Source organism: Barbus barbus (genome assembly GCF_936440315.1).
Source record: "Barbus barbus genome assembly, chromosome: 21".
Taxonomy (NCBI): Eukaryota; Metazoa; Chordata; class Actinopteri; order Cypriniformes; family Cyprinidae; genus Barbus; species Barbus barbus.
In genome coordinates, this window is record NC_136749.1 from 13,225,395 (window position 1) to 13,243,421 (window position 18,027).

At 37.8% G+C, this 18,027-nt stretch overlaps 2 protein-coding genes across 3 annotated transcripts in view; both read left to right on the top strand.

Annotated features, from left to right (window-relative positions):
* On the top strand, positions 1-9,751 carry LOC306886986 (solute carrier family 2, facilitated glucose transporter member 3-like). 2 transcript variants are annotated; one of them, XM_079444424.1, is made up of 12 exons: positions 1-423; positions 1,173-1,317; positions 3,798-3,899; positions 4,003-4,163; positions 4,252-4,492; positions 5,347-5,509; positions 5,640-5,827; positions 6,773-6,877; positions 7,025-7,126; positions 7,274-7,342; positions 7,455-7,655; positions 7,742-9,751. In XM_079444424.1, exons 2-12 carry the CDS (start codon positions 1,294-1,296, stop codon positions 7,970-7,972), a joined length of 1,587 nt encoding a protein of 528 aa, XP_079300550.1. In that variant the 5' UTR covers positions 1-423; positions 1,173-1,293; the 3' UTR covers positions 7,973-9,751. The 2 variants fall into 2 exon arrangements, with proteins under 2 accessions (XP_079300550.1, XP_079300549.1); XM_079444423.1 differs by having other exon boundaries at positions 329-423; positions 7,452-7,655; positions 7,742-9,745.
* Positions 9,752-10,873: 1,122 nt separating this feature from the next.
* The window catches only part of LOC306887518 (ephrin type-B receptor 5-like), a gene marked incomplete at both ends in the record, with an annotated part of 117,358 nt that continues 110,204 nt past the window's right edge, over positions 10,874-18,027 (top strand). The window contains one exon of the mRNA XM_079445303.1: positions 10,874-10,937. Within this exon, the coding sequence (XP_079301429.1) occupies positions 10,874-10,937 (64 nt within the window). The remainder of the gene's footprint in view (positions 10,938-18,027) is intronic.

An 18,027-nucleotide genomic window follows, 5' to 3' on the forward strand; every position in this document is an offset into this window, starting at 1 on the left:
GGTGGGAAGCTGCGCCAGAGGAACAGAGGCGCGATTCAGTTTCAGTCTATGCGGCGAATAACTGAATAAGGACATTAAACCAGGCTTTGCCTAGAAACCTCGCGAGTTTAGACAGCGTTTCTGGCATCACTGACATATTCAAAATGATGCTGAAGTGTTGACTAGATAGATGCTCACTAGTTTTTGAGACGCGGCTATCATTTCCAACTAAAGGATGTTACGCGACTGTCTTCAGATGTAGCTCTGGTTTAATCCTGTGACTCAAGATGTTACAAAAACAGGGGGAGCACCGGCGTGACGACAAAAAGTGCAACGTGCAGTTGCTCGTGTCTCACACTCCATAAAACCCACGAGCGGCGCGAGGCGAGAGTGTTTCATCACACCAGCAACTACCTGATCGACGCACGAGCTCCGCTAACAAACGTAAATATAATTGTTTTACATTCTTATTATATAAAAATATAACTATAATTAGTCTTGGAATTATATTTTATGTAAGTAGCCTACTCATGATGCTGCTGCTTCATTATAAACTATTAGCACCCCTAGGCTATTTAAAAATTATTACCTTAAATCTTGAAAATAAGCCTGCAGTAAAGTATTGTACTTCTTTGATCACTTTAAATTGTATTACTAAATAATTAGAACTGTATGGAGCTGTTAACTAAAGCAAGATTGATTTTATTCAGTGGTAGACTGTTTAAAACAGGGGTCACCAGACTCGGTCCTGCAGAGTTTAGCTCCAACCCTAATTAAACACACCTGGACCAGCTAATCAAGGTCTTGCTAGGTATACTAGAAACTTCCCAGCAGGTGTATTGAGGAAAGTTGGAACTCTGCGGGACACTGGCCCTCCAGAATCAAGTTTGCTGACCCCTGGTTCAAAATTTCAGTTGTTTAATATAGCAAGATTGATACAGGATTGAGGATTTGATGTTACAGGAAAACCACTAAGACTGAGTTTGAGCAATATATAGGGTAGAGAGATGCCTCTTGTATTTGACTTCTACATTTACTTTGCACAATACTGATGCTCAACTGTCATCTCAACTCTGCAGACATCCGTTGCAGGAAGCTGTTTTTTTTTACGTTCATCTTGAAGACAGAAAAGCTTTGTCTCATTCCTTACCATTACTGACAACAACTATTAATATTCTTTTTCCTCCCTCTAGAAGCTTTACCAAATACGGATTTGTGTTTACCCTGGAAACAAGTTTGGTCTCACTGCAAAAAGAGGAAGAACCAAACTGAAGACTTCTGTCTCAATAACTGGCTTTTGTAACAGAGAGCAGGATGGAGAAGATGAAGGACAGTAAGGTAGAGGCTCTCCTCTATGTCTTTATACAGAATCAGTGGTGATGTTTAGCTTTCTTCTTTATGATTTCTAAGTAAAGGCTTTACCATCACTATGACCCTTATAAAAATGGGTAACTTTTTTATTTACAGTTTTACCTTTAAGAATGTGCACTAGTGTAATATTAAAAGTTTTTTTTTTTTTTTACTGCAGATAATATTTGAACTTCATGCCTGTATCTTGCCACACTTAAGTACTTTTTTAAAAGGTGCACTTTAAAAAAAAAAAATCAAATTAAGTGGAACTTTATTCTTTGAAATAATTTTTTTGCTTTAAAGAAGCACGCTTATTTTCATGTTGAATAACATACATTCATTGTTACTGTTCAATATTACTAAGTAATACTAAGTACTAAATTGCAACTTCATCATTAAAAATGAGTAAATACAAATATATTTCATAACGAAGTTCAATCATGAAGTTACATAAAGTCCTGCTTCTCAAAAAAAGCACTCTAAAGTTTAGCTAATTGCATTTAATATAGATTTAAACAATTATACATTTTAATTTAATTGCAGATAACATCCGATTAAGTTACATTCAGTTTGCACTTAAGTGCTCTTTTAAAAGTATTCTAAAGTATCCTTCTTTTTCAGGGATTACATACAGAGGTTATGGTGTTTAATGTAATATGCATAATCTGCATATTTTTATGGCAGTTTGTTCCCTAGGTATGTTTTCATAACATGTACCATAACTTGTGATATAGGTGTTACTACAATGATCCCATATACAGGAAACTGTGGTTACCATGCAAGAACTGTAGTAAAAATTTAGGGGATGCCCATGGGCATCTGGTGTAGATTTGAAATGTTGTCGTCATTTTTAATTTTCTCGCGATTTACGGGCTGATTGTGTACCATATGAGTGTAGCTAATGTGTTGCACTGGTGGGTTTAATAAGATATCCTTAGTTAATGTCTGTTCAGGCTATTAGTATTCAATTGATCATCGTAATAAATATAAAAAAAATACATTGGTGGTAATGGATTTTTATTTATTTTTTTACCTGCTTTGTCATCTTGGATTGCAGCATGTGAATTAAGAAACCAAGATAAGCAAAGGAATGCGACAACGAGAAATGAATGTTTAGAGCAGGGTTCAGCTGGCATGTTCAAACTTGAACATATGAACAGCATCCTGACCGGTTCTTACTTGTTGTAGAATGGACAGACAGAATGGAAATTTCCAATCCGAGTGTGCCAATTTAGCATCCATTGCAGCTCATTACAAATCTATTAAGTGAGTCTAACACAAAGTGTGTTGATTTAATAAATGAGTACGGCCAGTTAAGTTATGAAGGCTGGGGGTTGTATGGTGGGATGTGCAAATATGTGGTTTGGTCTGTTTTGCTCAGTAGAGATGAAAAATGCAGCGATGGATCATCCTCTATCAGCAGAAGTCATTATGAATATTAGATTCCTAAAGATGACTCTTGGCTACTTCCAGATCACATGACGACACCCATATCCTTGTTTACAGTCACTCCTCCAGGGGACCAGCTTGTGTGTGTTTAAGTTTTATCAAAACATGAGACCAGTTCTTTGTGCAGGTTTAAAGGTGTGGTGCAGTGTTTGTACTGACATTTGCCAAATGCAGTTTTGAAGGAAGCTCCTTAGAAGCAGTCCTCTACAAATTATTATAACGTCATGTAAAACCATTGCAAATTTCTCTCTCTCTCAAAAAACAATACACAGGCCCTCAGACTACTGAGCGTTGTAATCCATTACCCGCATAACATGTGGGAACTGGTCTAAATGTGTGGTTTTCTGTGCTTTTGCTACTGACGTGCGTTTGTACCATCAGTCATGCAGATTTTAACTCTTTAATCTCTGGTTAATTTGGTTTCCTCTGCAGTCATACAGAAGTTGCACAGTTGACCGTAAGTTTAGGTCATTATTTCTGTTTTCTTTTAATTTGACACAAGAAAAAGGAACAGACATTAAGATCAGAGCAGCAAAACAGTTTCAGAATTTAATTTAGGAAAGAATGACACACAAGGACACGAGCATTCCAGTTATTATCGCTTACTAATGTATGCAACAGTTTTGTTCCACTTTCACACATACTCTGGGAAATACTGCATTGTGTAATATGTTGCTATCAGAATTTGTGTGCCGTTTAGAATTGAGAATGTCTTTAGACTCAATTTATCTAGCAACGTTATAGGCCTTACAAACAGGACATTGTAAGGAATGAGTGTGATTACTGAGTGACGCGAGAGTGTGATTTCGTGTGCTAAAAATAATGGCTAAAGTGAGAGAGACAGCTTTTCTTCATCTGTTTGGCTCTGTTAGCCTTTTAATGCAGGAGTTTTCAAAACGTTTGATGCCACTGACCCCCAAACCGATGACAACCTCAGTTTTACGTTTTGTCTTGCATTCATCTTTACTCTTTTTATTTTTCTACATGTTACAGTATGTGTGTTCCTTCTTTTTGTCCAGGGGAAGCAGGTGACATGGTGCCTCATGTTTTGTGTGTCCACGGCTGTCATCGGCTCCTTGCAGTTTGGCTACAACACAGGCGTCATCAATGCACCCCATGAGGTAAGTGTTTCATCAAGTGAGTAGCATTTTAGACTTTTCAAAAAACAGCTCTTCAAATCATTACTTACTTCATCACTCGTCATCTGTCTCTGTTGATGATCAGAAAGTGAAGAACTTCATCAGAAACGTGACTCAGGAGCGCAGTGGAGAGCCGATGGAAAAATCTACGTTGACAACAATGTGGAGTGTAACTGTTTCCATTTTCAATGTTGGCGGCATGATCGGGTCTCTTAGTGTTGGCACTCTAGTTGACAAACTAGGGAGGTGAGAAATTCACAGTTTCTTTTAACATAAAACAAATATAAATGCTTTGTTAAACTTTTTTTATTCATGTCCCATCTTCTCATTACAGACGAAAATGCATGCTTCTGTCCAACATCCTGGCTCTGATTGGTGGAGGCCTGATGGGTGTATCCAGCATGTGCACATCTTATGAGTTGGTGATAGTGGGCCGTCTGGTTATTGGTGCCTTCTGTGGCCTGTGTACAGGATTGACGCCCATGTATGTGGGTGAAATTGCTCCAACGGCACTGCGAGGGGCTTTTGGTACCCTTCACCAGCTCGGGGTGGTCATCGGCATCCTAATTGCACAGGTTAGATTTTCCTATGTATGAATGTTGATAACAGATTAAAGGGATAGCTAAAATAAAAAAAAATTAACTTTGCCATTATTTGCCACATATACATGCCTTATTTTCATGCAATTATAAAGACACTGAAGCTTGAAAAAGATTGAAAAGCACCATAAAAGTATAATCAAATTGGTCTATATGTTTCGTGTACTATAATCAGTCTTCTGAAGTCATATAATAGCTTTTTGCAAGGCACAGACTGAAATGTAAGTCATTATTCCCTGAAAATATCCTGGCACATTCCATAATGTCAGCCAAAAATGCATTGTATGGGTCAAAATTATCAATTTTTCTTTTATGCCAAAAATCATTTAGAATATTAAGGATCACATTCCATGAAGATACTTTGTAAATTTCCTACTGTAAATATATCAAAACTTAATTTTTGATTAGTAATATGCATTGCTAAGGACTTAATTTGGACAACTTTAAAGGTGATTTTCTCAATATTTAGCCTAGAATTATTTTATTTTTTTGCACCCTTAGATTCCAGATTTTCAAATAGTTGTATCTCAGCCAAATACTGCCCTATCCTAACAAACCATACATCAATGGGAAACCTATTTATTCATTCTGGATGTATGAATCTCAATTTCACAAAATTGACCCTTATGACTGGTTTTGTGGTCCAGGGTCACATATTTGGACTGGTTTTGGGTCATTTTTAAAACTTGAAAGCTTTAGTCAATGTAATTAAGGGAGAAGACTCTTCAGAATTGATCATTTTGTTGAAGTCTTACTGCTTTGCAATATATGTTATATATACTAAAAAAGAAATGGTTGTAAATGGGTAATTTTTGTGGATTTCATTGTAGATCTTAGGCCTGGAGTTATTGCTGGGGTCTCAGTCTTTGTGGCCATTGTTATTGGCTCTGACGGCGTTGCCTGCAGTGTTACAGTGCATCATGCTGATCTTCTGCCCAGAGAGCCCTCGATACCTGCTGATCACTCTGAACCAGGAGGAGGAGGCACGCCAAGGTGAGTCTGCTATGACTACTAAAGAATGAAAAAAGTCCCCCGCTCAAGAACAGAACTGCCTGAGCAACTAAAGTTTATTTACTCTTCCGCGCTGATGATGTACGTCTTTCTTCATTTCTTTTGCTCTTAGTACTAACACGTCTTCGTGGGCATTCAGATGTGGAGGATGACATCCGAGAGATGAAGGAAGAGGCCTTGAAGATGTCCATGGAGAAGAAAGTTTCTATTCCAGAGCTGTTCCGTAACTCTGCTTACAGACAGCCCATTATTATCGCCATAATCCTGCAGCTGTCCCAACAACTCTCTGGCATCAACGCTGTGAGTCTCACACTTTATACAGAACTTCTCGCACCATGTATAAATCTGATGTTTGATTAGCTCATCCACATTTTTATAGCCTGCAGTGCCTTGTTTTCCAGGTAAAAATATTGAACACAACCATCAAACCAGATCCCATTCGGATAGAGCCACCAATAAAACCAAAGTCATTTGCATTATATGCAATAAGGACTTCGTCAATAAGGAATTAATGCCATCAAAGTGGTTCTAGCCTGAAATACCACCTGAACTTAAAGCATGTTTTAGCAAACCCTACAGTTAGCACAACCCCGGCCACTACAGTCAACACTCTCTACCAAACCACACTGACCGAGTTCAGTTAGCATGAATTTATCAAGTCTACATTGGAAAAATGAACACATGCTAGAAACGGATTGTTGTGGGCTGTATATATGATATGTACTATTATGTATCACCTAAAACAGTTAAGGTGATAAAATTAAACACATACCCCTGGTTTCGAAAACAAGGCTTAAGGTTAGTCCCAGACTAAAATACATGTTTGAGCTGTCTCAACTGAAAATATTTTGCTCTGACATATCTTAAAATATGTCAGTGCCATTGTTCTGTTGCAAGCTGCACACCTGTAACATTTTCTTCTCAGGCATTTTTATAAAAACTGCCTAAATATCTTAATTTATCTAAGGCCTAGTGCTGGCTAAGCGAAGCCTGTCTGTGAAACCAGGCCTTAATATTTGTAATATGGATAATATATATTATTACTGTATAATAATATTCTTTCTAAAAAGGTGTAATAACACAATTTTAGATTTTTTTTTTTAATCTTTTTTTTTTTTGCTTTTTTTTTTTGCTTTAATTCTGTCAGTTTCTAAGGATTCCTTGCATGTTTTCCCCCTCTTTGACTTAGAATGTTGACATGAACGGTTCTAAATGTTAACCAGCTGTTTTCTGTCAATCTTCCAGGTAATTTATTACTCTACAGAGATCTTCGGATATGCAGGTATCACTGAGGCAGTCTATGCCACCATTGGAGTGGGTGCAGTCAACACTCTCTTCACTGTCATCTCTGTAAGTTTACACAGCTGAGCTCAAATACTCACATATCCAAAATTCACCCATCTTATTTGCAATTCTTATGACCTTATGTCTTTTAAATAATTTTATGATGGTGTACTAAAAGGACTGTTTTGATTCTTCCTCTGCTTTGCTCAACAGCTAGTCCTGGTGGAGAGGGCAGGAAGAAGAACACTTCATATGGTCGGACTAGCTGGAATGGCTGTCTGTGCTCTGTTCATGACCATTTCTCTTGAAATTCTTGTGAGTTTGGGACTTATTGCATATCATTAAATTGCACTAAATGTTAAACCACTAAAATCTTCAGAATGAATTGTCATTGATTTAACTATAGTTTATTTAAATGGAAAAATAAAGGGATTGCATTTTTTTGTGTTTTCTGATCTTAAGAACCCTACAGGAGCAAAAGCAGGAAATGGTACTAATACGACTGCCATACCCGAATCTGTATCTGCAGGGGTTAGTGTGTGATCTTACTAATGAATGCCAACTTACATCTGTGTTGGAAGTCATTCACTGAAATGTATCACTTCTCTCTCCAAATGGTTCAATTTCCATATACGGCTAGCAGGGAACTTCAGCAATCAGCATTCTGGCCATTCTGGCAGTGTTCGGTTTTGTGGCCAGTTTTGAGATGGGACCGGGACCAATCCCTTGGTTCATAGTGGCTGAGTTATTCGCTCAAGGTCCACGCCCAGCAGCCATCGCTGTGGCGGGATTCTGCAACTGGACTGCCAGCTTTCTTGTCGGACTGCTTTTCCCAAAACTATTGGTGAGAACCTTCTCAGTGAATTCATCTGTATCACATATGTCAGGGATGCAAGAACTAAACTCATTGTGATCTTGCTTACTTTTCAGGACCTGTGTCGAGCATACGTCTTTATCATATTCTTCATCCTCCTTGTCATCTTCTTCGTGTTTACCTACTTCCGCGTTCCTGAAACCAAAGGCCGAACGTTTGAGGACATTGCCAGTGGGTTTTCCAATGCCGCCAACTACACGTCCCCAGAGGGTGCCATCGCAATGCCAGTATCCCCGTCATCAGAGAAGTTTCAGATGACTGAAATGGCTGGTCAGGAGAAAAGCTGAGCAAACCTGTAGAAAAAAAACCCTTTAACCCACAAAAGATTGATACCTTAAATGAACAGATGCAGCTAAATAATGGGCATTATTATAAAGACTATAGCTTGGTGTATTTATCAAATAGATCAGTGAGATCATCAAGCACATCAGTGTTTTCACAAATCAAAATGTTACACTGCAAGTGTAACAGATAGCAGCTGTTAAAATAATCAAATCACTGTGCTTTTTGTTATTATTATTGACGTGAGTTAGCTTCAAAAACATCATGGGGTTTAAAAATGTCTGAAAAGTTTGGAGACCACTGACGTAGAGTTACTAAACAGTGTTATGGTACTGAAAGCCTTTTTATGATTGGCAGGTCATTATGAGCAAATAAGTGTTTATTACATGTGGTTGCAGATGTGAATGTTTGTTGAGATTTCTACTGAGCGCTAAGCACTTGTACATAATCATGTGGAATATTAAACTGATATTTAAATTGTTGGTTAGCAAATTTCCCATATTGCCCAAAGACTTGTATGAAGTTTTGTGTATTTCGGACTTTGGAGCCCCCTGCAGTTAAATGAGTAAAGTTCACTATCATAATTGAAGTGGATAGTTGTACATGTGCATTTGTTGCTCTTGTAAAGCAGTCTGGCCTTTTCGCTGCATTTCGTGCCTTACTTCTGGAACAGATGTTTGGTAGGAAGTGTGGGGAATAAACAGAAGCCTTATGAGAAGTCAGTGTACCATCAGAATGATTTTGAAACTGATATTTCAAGGTAAAAAAAAAATACACGCAGTTGCTTTACAGCAGATTGAATTCACGCTAATCAGACTCTCTGAAGACTCTCCTGTTTGCTGTTACGGCTATTCAGGCCATTAGCATCTGGCGGTTTTGTAAAAAGGAGTCATTTTACTGCTTAAATTGGGTTTTAAAATCCTAGATTTTTAGTATGTTTTGGGGAGGGGGTCCCGTACAGGTCCAGTTATTTCAGCATGTGTTGCTGTTTATGTAGATGTTACTGGTTGTAGATATACTGCTGAAGTTATGAATTATCAGTTTAAATGGTGTTCATCACTTAAGTATTTCTCGTGATGATTGTCACTGAACATGACTGAATGAACACTACTGATACAGGATCATATGAAAGTTAATCATGAAATCCACTAGCACAAGCACACTGCTTAACAGCCCTAGTTGAGTTTTTTTTTTTTTTTTTTTTTTAAATGGGGGTATTTAAATTTAAAAATTTTTTTAGTTCTGGGGTAGTTTGGACTGTACACTGTAAAGGTTTTGCTCTACTGTATAAATATGTATTTTTGTTTGTTTACATTTATTACTGTATTTTGCTGCACTAGTCTGTCTGATTGAGATGCTTTTTGGACTTATCTAGTATGTACCAATGATGTTTTCTGTTTTTATTTTTTGTGAATGTTTTATATTTATATATTGTTATATTTATAGCTTTTATAATTTTATTTCCAGTTTCTTATGCATTTACCTTTTTACATTTTTTTTCAAACACAATGTCCTAAATATGAGTGTATGTAATACCATAAGCACTTGAAAGCATATTTATTTTGTGAGATTGACAAGATTAAAACATTCCCATTGCACATGATTTGATCTGACGTGTTTGTGACTGTTCACAGCACAATAACTCTCTACATATTTTTTATGAGATAACTCTTATGTGTCATGACAGGTCTGTTCATTCCCATGACATGTTGCATCATATCATAAAAGTCATATACCCAAATATATTGATTTACTGATATTTATTGATTAAATATATTTAATCTAATAATAGCGTGTGGTTTATATTCCATTGTGATTTACTTATGCACTTGAATTAATTGTTTTGTTTTTCTCGCTATATTGTACATTTCCGGTATGACATAAATGATTTATTTTGGTACAAATTAACTAAATCCAATTCAATACTTTACCTGCTCATCCAGTCTGGTAAATCAATTTAGCTTCCTGTTCTTGAAGAAGGGCAGGAAGCTCGAGCCCGAGACTCGCCTCGATCTGCGGCTTGACCATCAGGACTACGGAGTTGGATAAAATATAGGTAAAACACATTTAAAAAAAAAGTACATTATAGTAAAGGAGGAGATAGCGTCGAAGAGTGTTGGTGGAAGAATTGTCAGAAGTAGACGGCTTGTTTGATGCTTGACCGGTCAGTTATCAGGCTTCTCACAAACAAATCGAGGCTGTACTGCTGTCTTCAAGTCACTCCATCAGGAGGCGCTGTTTTCAAAGAGATAATTGTACAAAACTCGTCTTCAGGAGTACAGCAGCCTCTAAATGAATGTCTATACTGAATAACCTTTCTCTTTTTCTCTATGTGTGTGTGTTTATGTGGAAAATGAGACATGACCAAGCCCAGAAGAAAATATTCAAAATATGTATTTTTTTCCCCCCAGGAAAAAAGCAGCAATTGAAAGAAGAGAGGAAAAGAAAACACAGGCATGTTTCCAAGCTTCTTTTATTGAGTGATGCATATTTCCAATCTGGCTCTCTGTGCCCTATCAGCATGCCAAACCAGAGCCTTCATCAAATGTGACTGTGAGAGCGTCTAGGCACTTTTTCTGCAAACAAGCCAAACTTGTTTTAGGCTTTCCATCACAGTGAGTGGCTAAAGTCAGTTTACTGGTCCCTTCATCTCTCTCTCTCTCTCTCTCTCTCTCTTCATTCTTTGCTCAGTGACTTCTCAGTCATAATCATCATCATACATAAATACTCCTCCCTGCTCCCCCACCCCCACCCCCTCTCTTTCTCTCCTCTCTTTAATCTGAGATAAAAACGAGCAGACAGACTCCTCCTCCCTTCTCTCTGCCTCTCTCTCTCTCTTTCTCTCTCTCCTCCTGTGTCCCTCTCCTGTGTTCTTCCTCTCTGGACTTCTCCTGTGTGTTGCTCTGATGGAAATGTGGAGGATCTTTCTGTCTGTCTCTCTTGTGGTCCAGCACAGTTCAGCTGAAGAAGGTATGAAACTTCCTTTGCTCCCCCTGGTGCTCTCAGCTGCCCCGTTTTGAGGGGTTATCGGGGTCTCTTGCTGTCCGGTTTGGTGTGTGTGTGTGTGTCAACATGTGTAGGAGTCTCTGAGTGAGTTTGTAGGTCTGTTTGCGGTTATAATAGTTCACTTTCATTTCCATCTGCATGTGTTTGTGTCAGTTTGAGGCTGATGATCTGAGCGGACTCTTGTACTGTGTAATGAGTGGCTGTTTATGAGTTGCTACTGTGAATCGAAGATCTCTCTGTGGACCCTGCCAAGCTGCGTTTATGCTTAACAAAAGGGTGCAGAATGGAGCCAGCAGAGGGGTGAATAATTTGTTGTGTAACCTTTGTCTCTCTCTGACCCATGCAACCCCCCCCCCTTCCCAACTCTCTGCCCCCTTTTTGCTGATATTATAACTGTTATAATGGCCTTCTTCCTCCCCACAGACCATTCAGCCCTTTGACAATACAGACACCCCACTCAATTCACTGTACATCTCTGTGTCCTTTCATCTGCACTTTTTCTTTCTCTCAGTCTCATTTCTCTATTGGCTAAATGGTGTTTTCAGTCAATGCATCATAGACATGAGCAGTTTAAATAGATGGATTGATGAAGTTGGCATCTCATAGTGAGCTCTTGTGAAAAAGCTCTCAGTGAATCATTTTGTGTGCGGTGTGTGTTGTGTGTGTGTGTGTGTGTGTGTGTGAGGTATCTGAATACCAGAGTATGTTAAGAACATGTTGTTTCACAGAAGCATGTATGTGCAACTGTTTTTTCAAACTTATCTGAATCGGTTATTGTGCTTTGCATTTTTCACACGAAAGCACGTTTATGCGCATGAATGGTAAAGAGTGTATGTAACTATTTACAATGAAAAAAGTGGATCTAATCTGATCAAATTCAGGTCCTGGGACAATTTTTTATGGATAGGCCCCTTTACTCCAAGGCTACTTTAACACAGGTAGTAAGGTTGATTTTATAATATTAAATACAGTTTTTCACTTGCATAATGATCGTTACCAATTGTTGTTAACAATTATATTTAAATTTCAAATAACTTTCAAAGCAAAGAAAATTTGTAATGCCTGATTACTATACATACAATATTGCCATTGCATCACACATACTTATAATAATAATAATAATAATGATGATTTAATTTTTTTTATTAAAATAAGGTGCCATAAATATAATAGGGTACTTCCAATAAATAAGTGAATACATTAATATGTATTCATATTAAAATAACTAAAATATTTCAGCAAAGATTCATTAAATTGATCAAAGGTGATAGTAAGGACTTTTACATTGCTGGCAAAATGCCTGTTTGCCAAAATGACTGTTTTAAAAAAAATGCTGTTCTTTTGAACTTTGTTCATCAAAGAATCCTGAAAATAAGTTCCCACAAAAAATATTAACCATCACAACTGTTTTTAACATTTAACATAATAATAAGAAATGTTTCTTGAGCAGCAAATCAGCATATTAGAATAATTTCTGAAGGATCATGTAAATTCAGCTTTACCATCACAGAAATAAATTACATTTGAAAATGTATTCAATTCATATTAAAATAGAAAATGATGTATTGAAAATTAGTTAATTGTAATAAATATTACTGTTTTTACTGGCTTATTGAATAATTAAGGTAGCATTGGTGACCAAGACATTTCTTTCAAAAACACATAACAAAATCTCACTGACACCATATTTTCAAATAAACAGACATCAGTCAGTCAGTCAATAGATATTCAACGAAACATGACAACATTTTTGGAGTGTGAAATCTCAGTGTATTTTTGGAGTAATTAGTGTCTTGCGTAGCCTAGAGAGCTTGCATGATAAGAACCTACAGTTTCACTGGGTGACAAACAAAATATTTAATTTCCAAAGAAATAGTTGACCGCACAAAACAAGTAGTTCTTTTAAGACAGAGAAATAGATAGAAAAAAGTCAAGGACCAATCCAACTTCTTTGTGCCCATATTGCAATAATACTATATTAACCAGGCGACACATCGGTCCCATAACACAGACTCTTTTTTTTCTAGATTTTTACAGAATCTTTTTTTTTATATATATATTAAGTAAAATATCCTTTAAACAAGATATTTAAAGAATTACTTCACTTGTAATTATTAGTTAAGTTTTTATTAATTAATTTATTAGGAATAAACATTTCCTAATAATTTACTCACCCCCCATGTCATTCAACATGTTCTTGTCTTTCTTTCAAAAAGAAATTAAGGTTTTTGAGGAAAACATTCCAGGATTTTTCTCCATAATGGACTTCAATGGGAGCCAATGGGTTGAAGGTCCAAAGTTCAGTTTTCAATGCTGCTTCAAAGGGCTCTACACAATCACACCTGAGAAATAAGGGTCTTATCTAGTGAAATGATCAGTAATTTCTCTTCAAATCGCATGTGTGGCTTCACTCATTATGTAGGGTAATGCGTGAAAAGGGGAGGGTAGGGCGAAAAACTCTCATTTACCCCTCCAACTTAAAAATCCTCCAACATCATTGTTTTACCTTTTTCTGTAAAGGGCATTGGACTTTCTTTGCATGTTCACTTAAAACTGAGTTTTTAAGATTTCAAGTGGCCTGCATTGGCCCACATGCCCATGGCACACTCTAGTTTCCAAATAGAGCAGTCAAAACTTCTCAAAACACAACCCAGCTCAGAGAGAGAGTTTGTCCCTGCTGTAATCTTGTCAGTCTGGTCTGAAGACAACACCATAAGGTCAGTCCCTGAGGTCGGGTTATAAAAATGACTGTGCTCTCCTTTAGTGGTAATTAGCCTCCACTTGACTCTTCAGGGATGTTGTGTTGAAAAGAAGTGTGTGTGAGCAGACAGTGCTGAGTGGAGAATGCACACAGAAGGGTGTTCCTCGCTGAGAGAAACAGAATGGTTTAAAAGCCTCACATTCTGGTAAAAGCAGCCTTTACACCCACGCCCATGTAAAAGAGGGAGCTGTGAAGTAGGTGAGGAGGATGGAGAGGTGCAACGAGAGAGGAGAAGAGCACAGTTTCATGTCATGTCTCACACAGGGCCACAAAAAGGTTGGGCTTCCCTGGACTGTTTTCCCCACATTGCTAGCTCTGTTTCATGTCCACTTCTTCTCAGGTTGGATATGTGTGTTTCCTCGTGAGGTCTCCCACTATCAGTATATTTAGTCACGCAGATCAGCTCTCAGATCTGTACCCATTCAAGCACAAACTGTTGCCCCAGGCCAAAATGCATCACCCTGCTCTACTCCATTACCCTGCTGTACTCCATCTTCAGCTGCTACCCTCCCACCAACACTACCAACCCTTCCACTAGCTAGCTTTAGTTGCTCATGTTACACTGCAAAAAAAATATTTATCCTAATGTAAGAAGCCATTTACTTAAGTAATTTGTTTTTAAAGATGTTTTTTCAATGAACTCTTATATGGAAGTACAGTGGGGCAAATAAGTATTTGATTTACTGCCGATTTTTCAAGTTTTCCCACTTACAAAGAATGGAGAGATCTGTAATTTTCATCGTAGGTACGCCTCAACTGTGAGAGACAGAATATTAAAAAAAAAAAATCCAGAAAAAACACATTGTATGATTTTTAAATAATTAACTTCCATTTTATTGAAATAAGTATTTGATCACCTACCAACCAGCAAGAATTCTGGCTCTCACAGACCTGTTAGTTTGTCTTTAAGAAGCCCTCCTATCCTCCACTCATTACCTGTATTAATTGCATCTGTTTGAACTCGTTACCTGTGTAAAAGACACCCGTTCACACACTCAATCAATCAGACTCCAACCTCTCCACTATGGGCAATACCAAAGAGCTGTCTAAGGACACTAGGGACAAAATTGTAGACCTGCACAAGGCTGGGATGTGCTACAGGACAATAGGCAAACAGCTTGGTGAGAAGGCAACAACTGTTGGCGCAATTATTAGAAAATGGAAGAAATTCAAGATGACTGTCAATCTCCCTCGGACTGGGGCTCCATGCAAGATCTCGCCTCGTGGAGTATCAATGATCCTGAGAAAGGTGAGGGATCAGCCTAGAACTACACAGGAGGACCTGGTCAATGACCTGAAGAGAGCTGGGACCGTCATGGATTAAAATCCTGCAGCGCGCGCAAGGTCCCCCTGCTCAAGCCAGCACATGTGCAGGCCCGTCTGAAGTTTGCCAAAGACCATCTGGATGATCCAGAGGAGGCATGTGAGAAGGTCATGTGGTCAGATGAGACCAAAATAGAACTTTTTGGTATAAACTCCACTCGCCGTGTTTGGAGGAAGAAGGATGAGTACAATCCCAAGAACACCATCTCAACCGTGAAGCATGGGGATGGAAACATCATACTTTGGGGGTGCTTTTCTGCAAAGGGGACAGGACGACTGCACCGTATTGAGGGGAGGATGGATGGGGCCATGTATCGCGAGATTTTGGGCAACAACCTCCTTCCCTCAGTAAGAGCATTGAAGATGGGTCGTGGCTGGGTCTTCCAGCATGACAATGACCCCAAACACACAGCAAGGGCAACTAAGGAGTTGCTCCGTAAGAAGCATTTCAAGGTCCTGGAGTGGCCTAGCCAGTCTCCAGACCTGAACCCAATAGAAAATCTATGGAGGGAGCTGAAACTCTGTTTCCCAGCGACAGCCCCAAAACCTGAAAGATCTGGAGAAGGCCTGTATGGAGGAGTGGGCCAAAATGCTGCTGCAGTGTGTGCAAACCTGGTCAAGAACTACAGGAAACGTCTGACCTCTGTAATTGTAAACAAAGGTTTCTGTACCAAATATTAAGTTCTATTTTTCTATTGTATCATACTTATTTCATGCAGTAAAATGGAAGTTCATTATTTAAAAATCATGTGATTTTCTGGATCTCTCCATTCTTTGTAAGTGGGAAAACGTGAAAAATCGGCAGTTTATCAAATACTTATTTGCCACACTGTATGTAATATAAAGATATAAAGTCATAATTGTTTGTGAGATAATCTAAGTTGTACATTATAAAATCGCAATTGTGAAATATAAACTTGCAATTATGAGTTGATAAAATCATATTGTGACAAAATGCAATACTAAGTCACAATTAAAACACAATAGGATCACAGTTGTCAAATATAAAATTGCATTAGGAGATATAAAGTCTCAGTTATGAGATAATATTTCATGATTACAATTTATATCTTTGTAATTTTTAAGTCACAATTAATAAATGTTGCAATTGTGATTTATGTTGTAATTATGAGACAAATTGTAATTATGAAAAATCACATTACGAGTTATAAATTGCAATTGTGAAGTATTAAGTCACAATTATGAGAAACAATTATGAGTCGCAATAGTAAAATATAAAATTACCTTGTGAGATATAAAGTCTCAATTATGAGATAAAGTGTCATAAATAGTCACAATTGTGTGATATAAAATCATAATTGTGAAATATCAGCTTACAATTATGAGATATAAAATCACATTTTGAGATATGAATTGCAATCATGAAATATTAAGTCACAGTTAAGAAATTAAATATAAAATCAAATTGTAAGATATAACATATCAATTATGAGATAAATTCACAATTACCATAAATTCACGATTACCATAAACAGTCACAATTATGAGATATAAAATCATAACTGTGAAATATAAACTAGCAATTATGAGATATAAAATCCCATTTTGAGAAATGAATTGCAATCATGAAATATTAAGTCACAGTTAGGAAATTAAATATAAAATAAGATAAGCTATAACATCTAAATTAAGAGATAAACTCCATATTGGGAGATGTAGATGAAATTGTGACATATAAAGTTACAAATCTGAAACACAAAGTTGCAATAACAAGATTAACAAGACAAGTTGTCTGAGGCATGCAACAGAATGTCAGTTGTCCTGAGTCCAGATTTGTGGTCCTTTCCCTATCCTGTTCCTGTCTCTCTTCCCCAATCACTTCCTGTTTCTATTTCATTACACTTTTGTATAAAGCCAAAAAATATAATGTTGCTACTTCAACTCTAAAACCAGTTTATTTCTAATGTTTCCATATAAAGCACATTATCTGAGTACCTGGCAGAACACAAAAGTCTATTCTATGCCGCAAAATTGCAGTCTTAAACGTTCGCCCCATGGCAGTACCACGAATGCACAAGGATCACGTAAGAAGCCCTTTGTACTTCAGAAAAAAGAGTGGAGAAATCAGCCCGCTAAGAGCATAGATGGCAGAACATCCCGAGCTGCTTATTACTGTATGTTCCACCGTTTGGCCTCCATCGCTGCAAGGGAAGATTTTTAGGGCACTGCATGAAATGCGTGTTGTGCTCAACTCGACTAATGTGGCTAAATAAAGGCAGGCTACAAAAGCGAAAAGAAAAAAACACTTCACGCTTCCCTGGCGAACTGGTGTGTGCACAGGTCAAGCCATTGATGAGATCAAGCAGAAAAATACAGCACGCCTCCAGGGCCAAATAAGAGCTGTCCAGGTCCAAAGCTGCAGGCTACAGGAGTAGAAGGGTGCTGCCAGCGCTGGTGACTCATAAGCAGTGTTTTGTGGAGAGAGACAGACCATAGAAAAGCTTCAATTCAAGCTAAACCCAAAATGAAGAGTTCTGATAACATTCACTGACGTGCGTTAGCTTAAATCTGGAATTGTGCTAATCCCTGTCTCGCTCTTGCCATCGCTCTCTGTGGTTTGGTGGTAATGAAGGAGTGACTGTGTGTGTGTGTGTCCTGGGGTGACTGTCTGTACATAGAGACATCTGGAGTAAATTAAAGAGAAGCTGCCAATGTTACACACACGCATGTAAACACACACTGCAACCAAAAGAAAACTTTGGTGCATTGTCGCATTAGTGCAGTCACACCCATCTGGGTTCATGGAGTGTGCTGAATTTATGAAGGTTTTTGTGTTAAAGTGCATGTATTTGATCTAGCAAAGTGTACTTTAGCACTTAGAAATGACTCTCTTAAATAAAGATGCTGGTTAATTTAATTTGTCTATCAACATTTCTCAGCAGCAGAATCCATGCATCCCAGGAGGATTCTGACCAATTAGAATAATTTAGCACATTTCCAAAGCTCAAG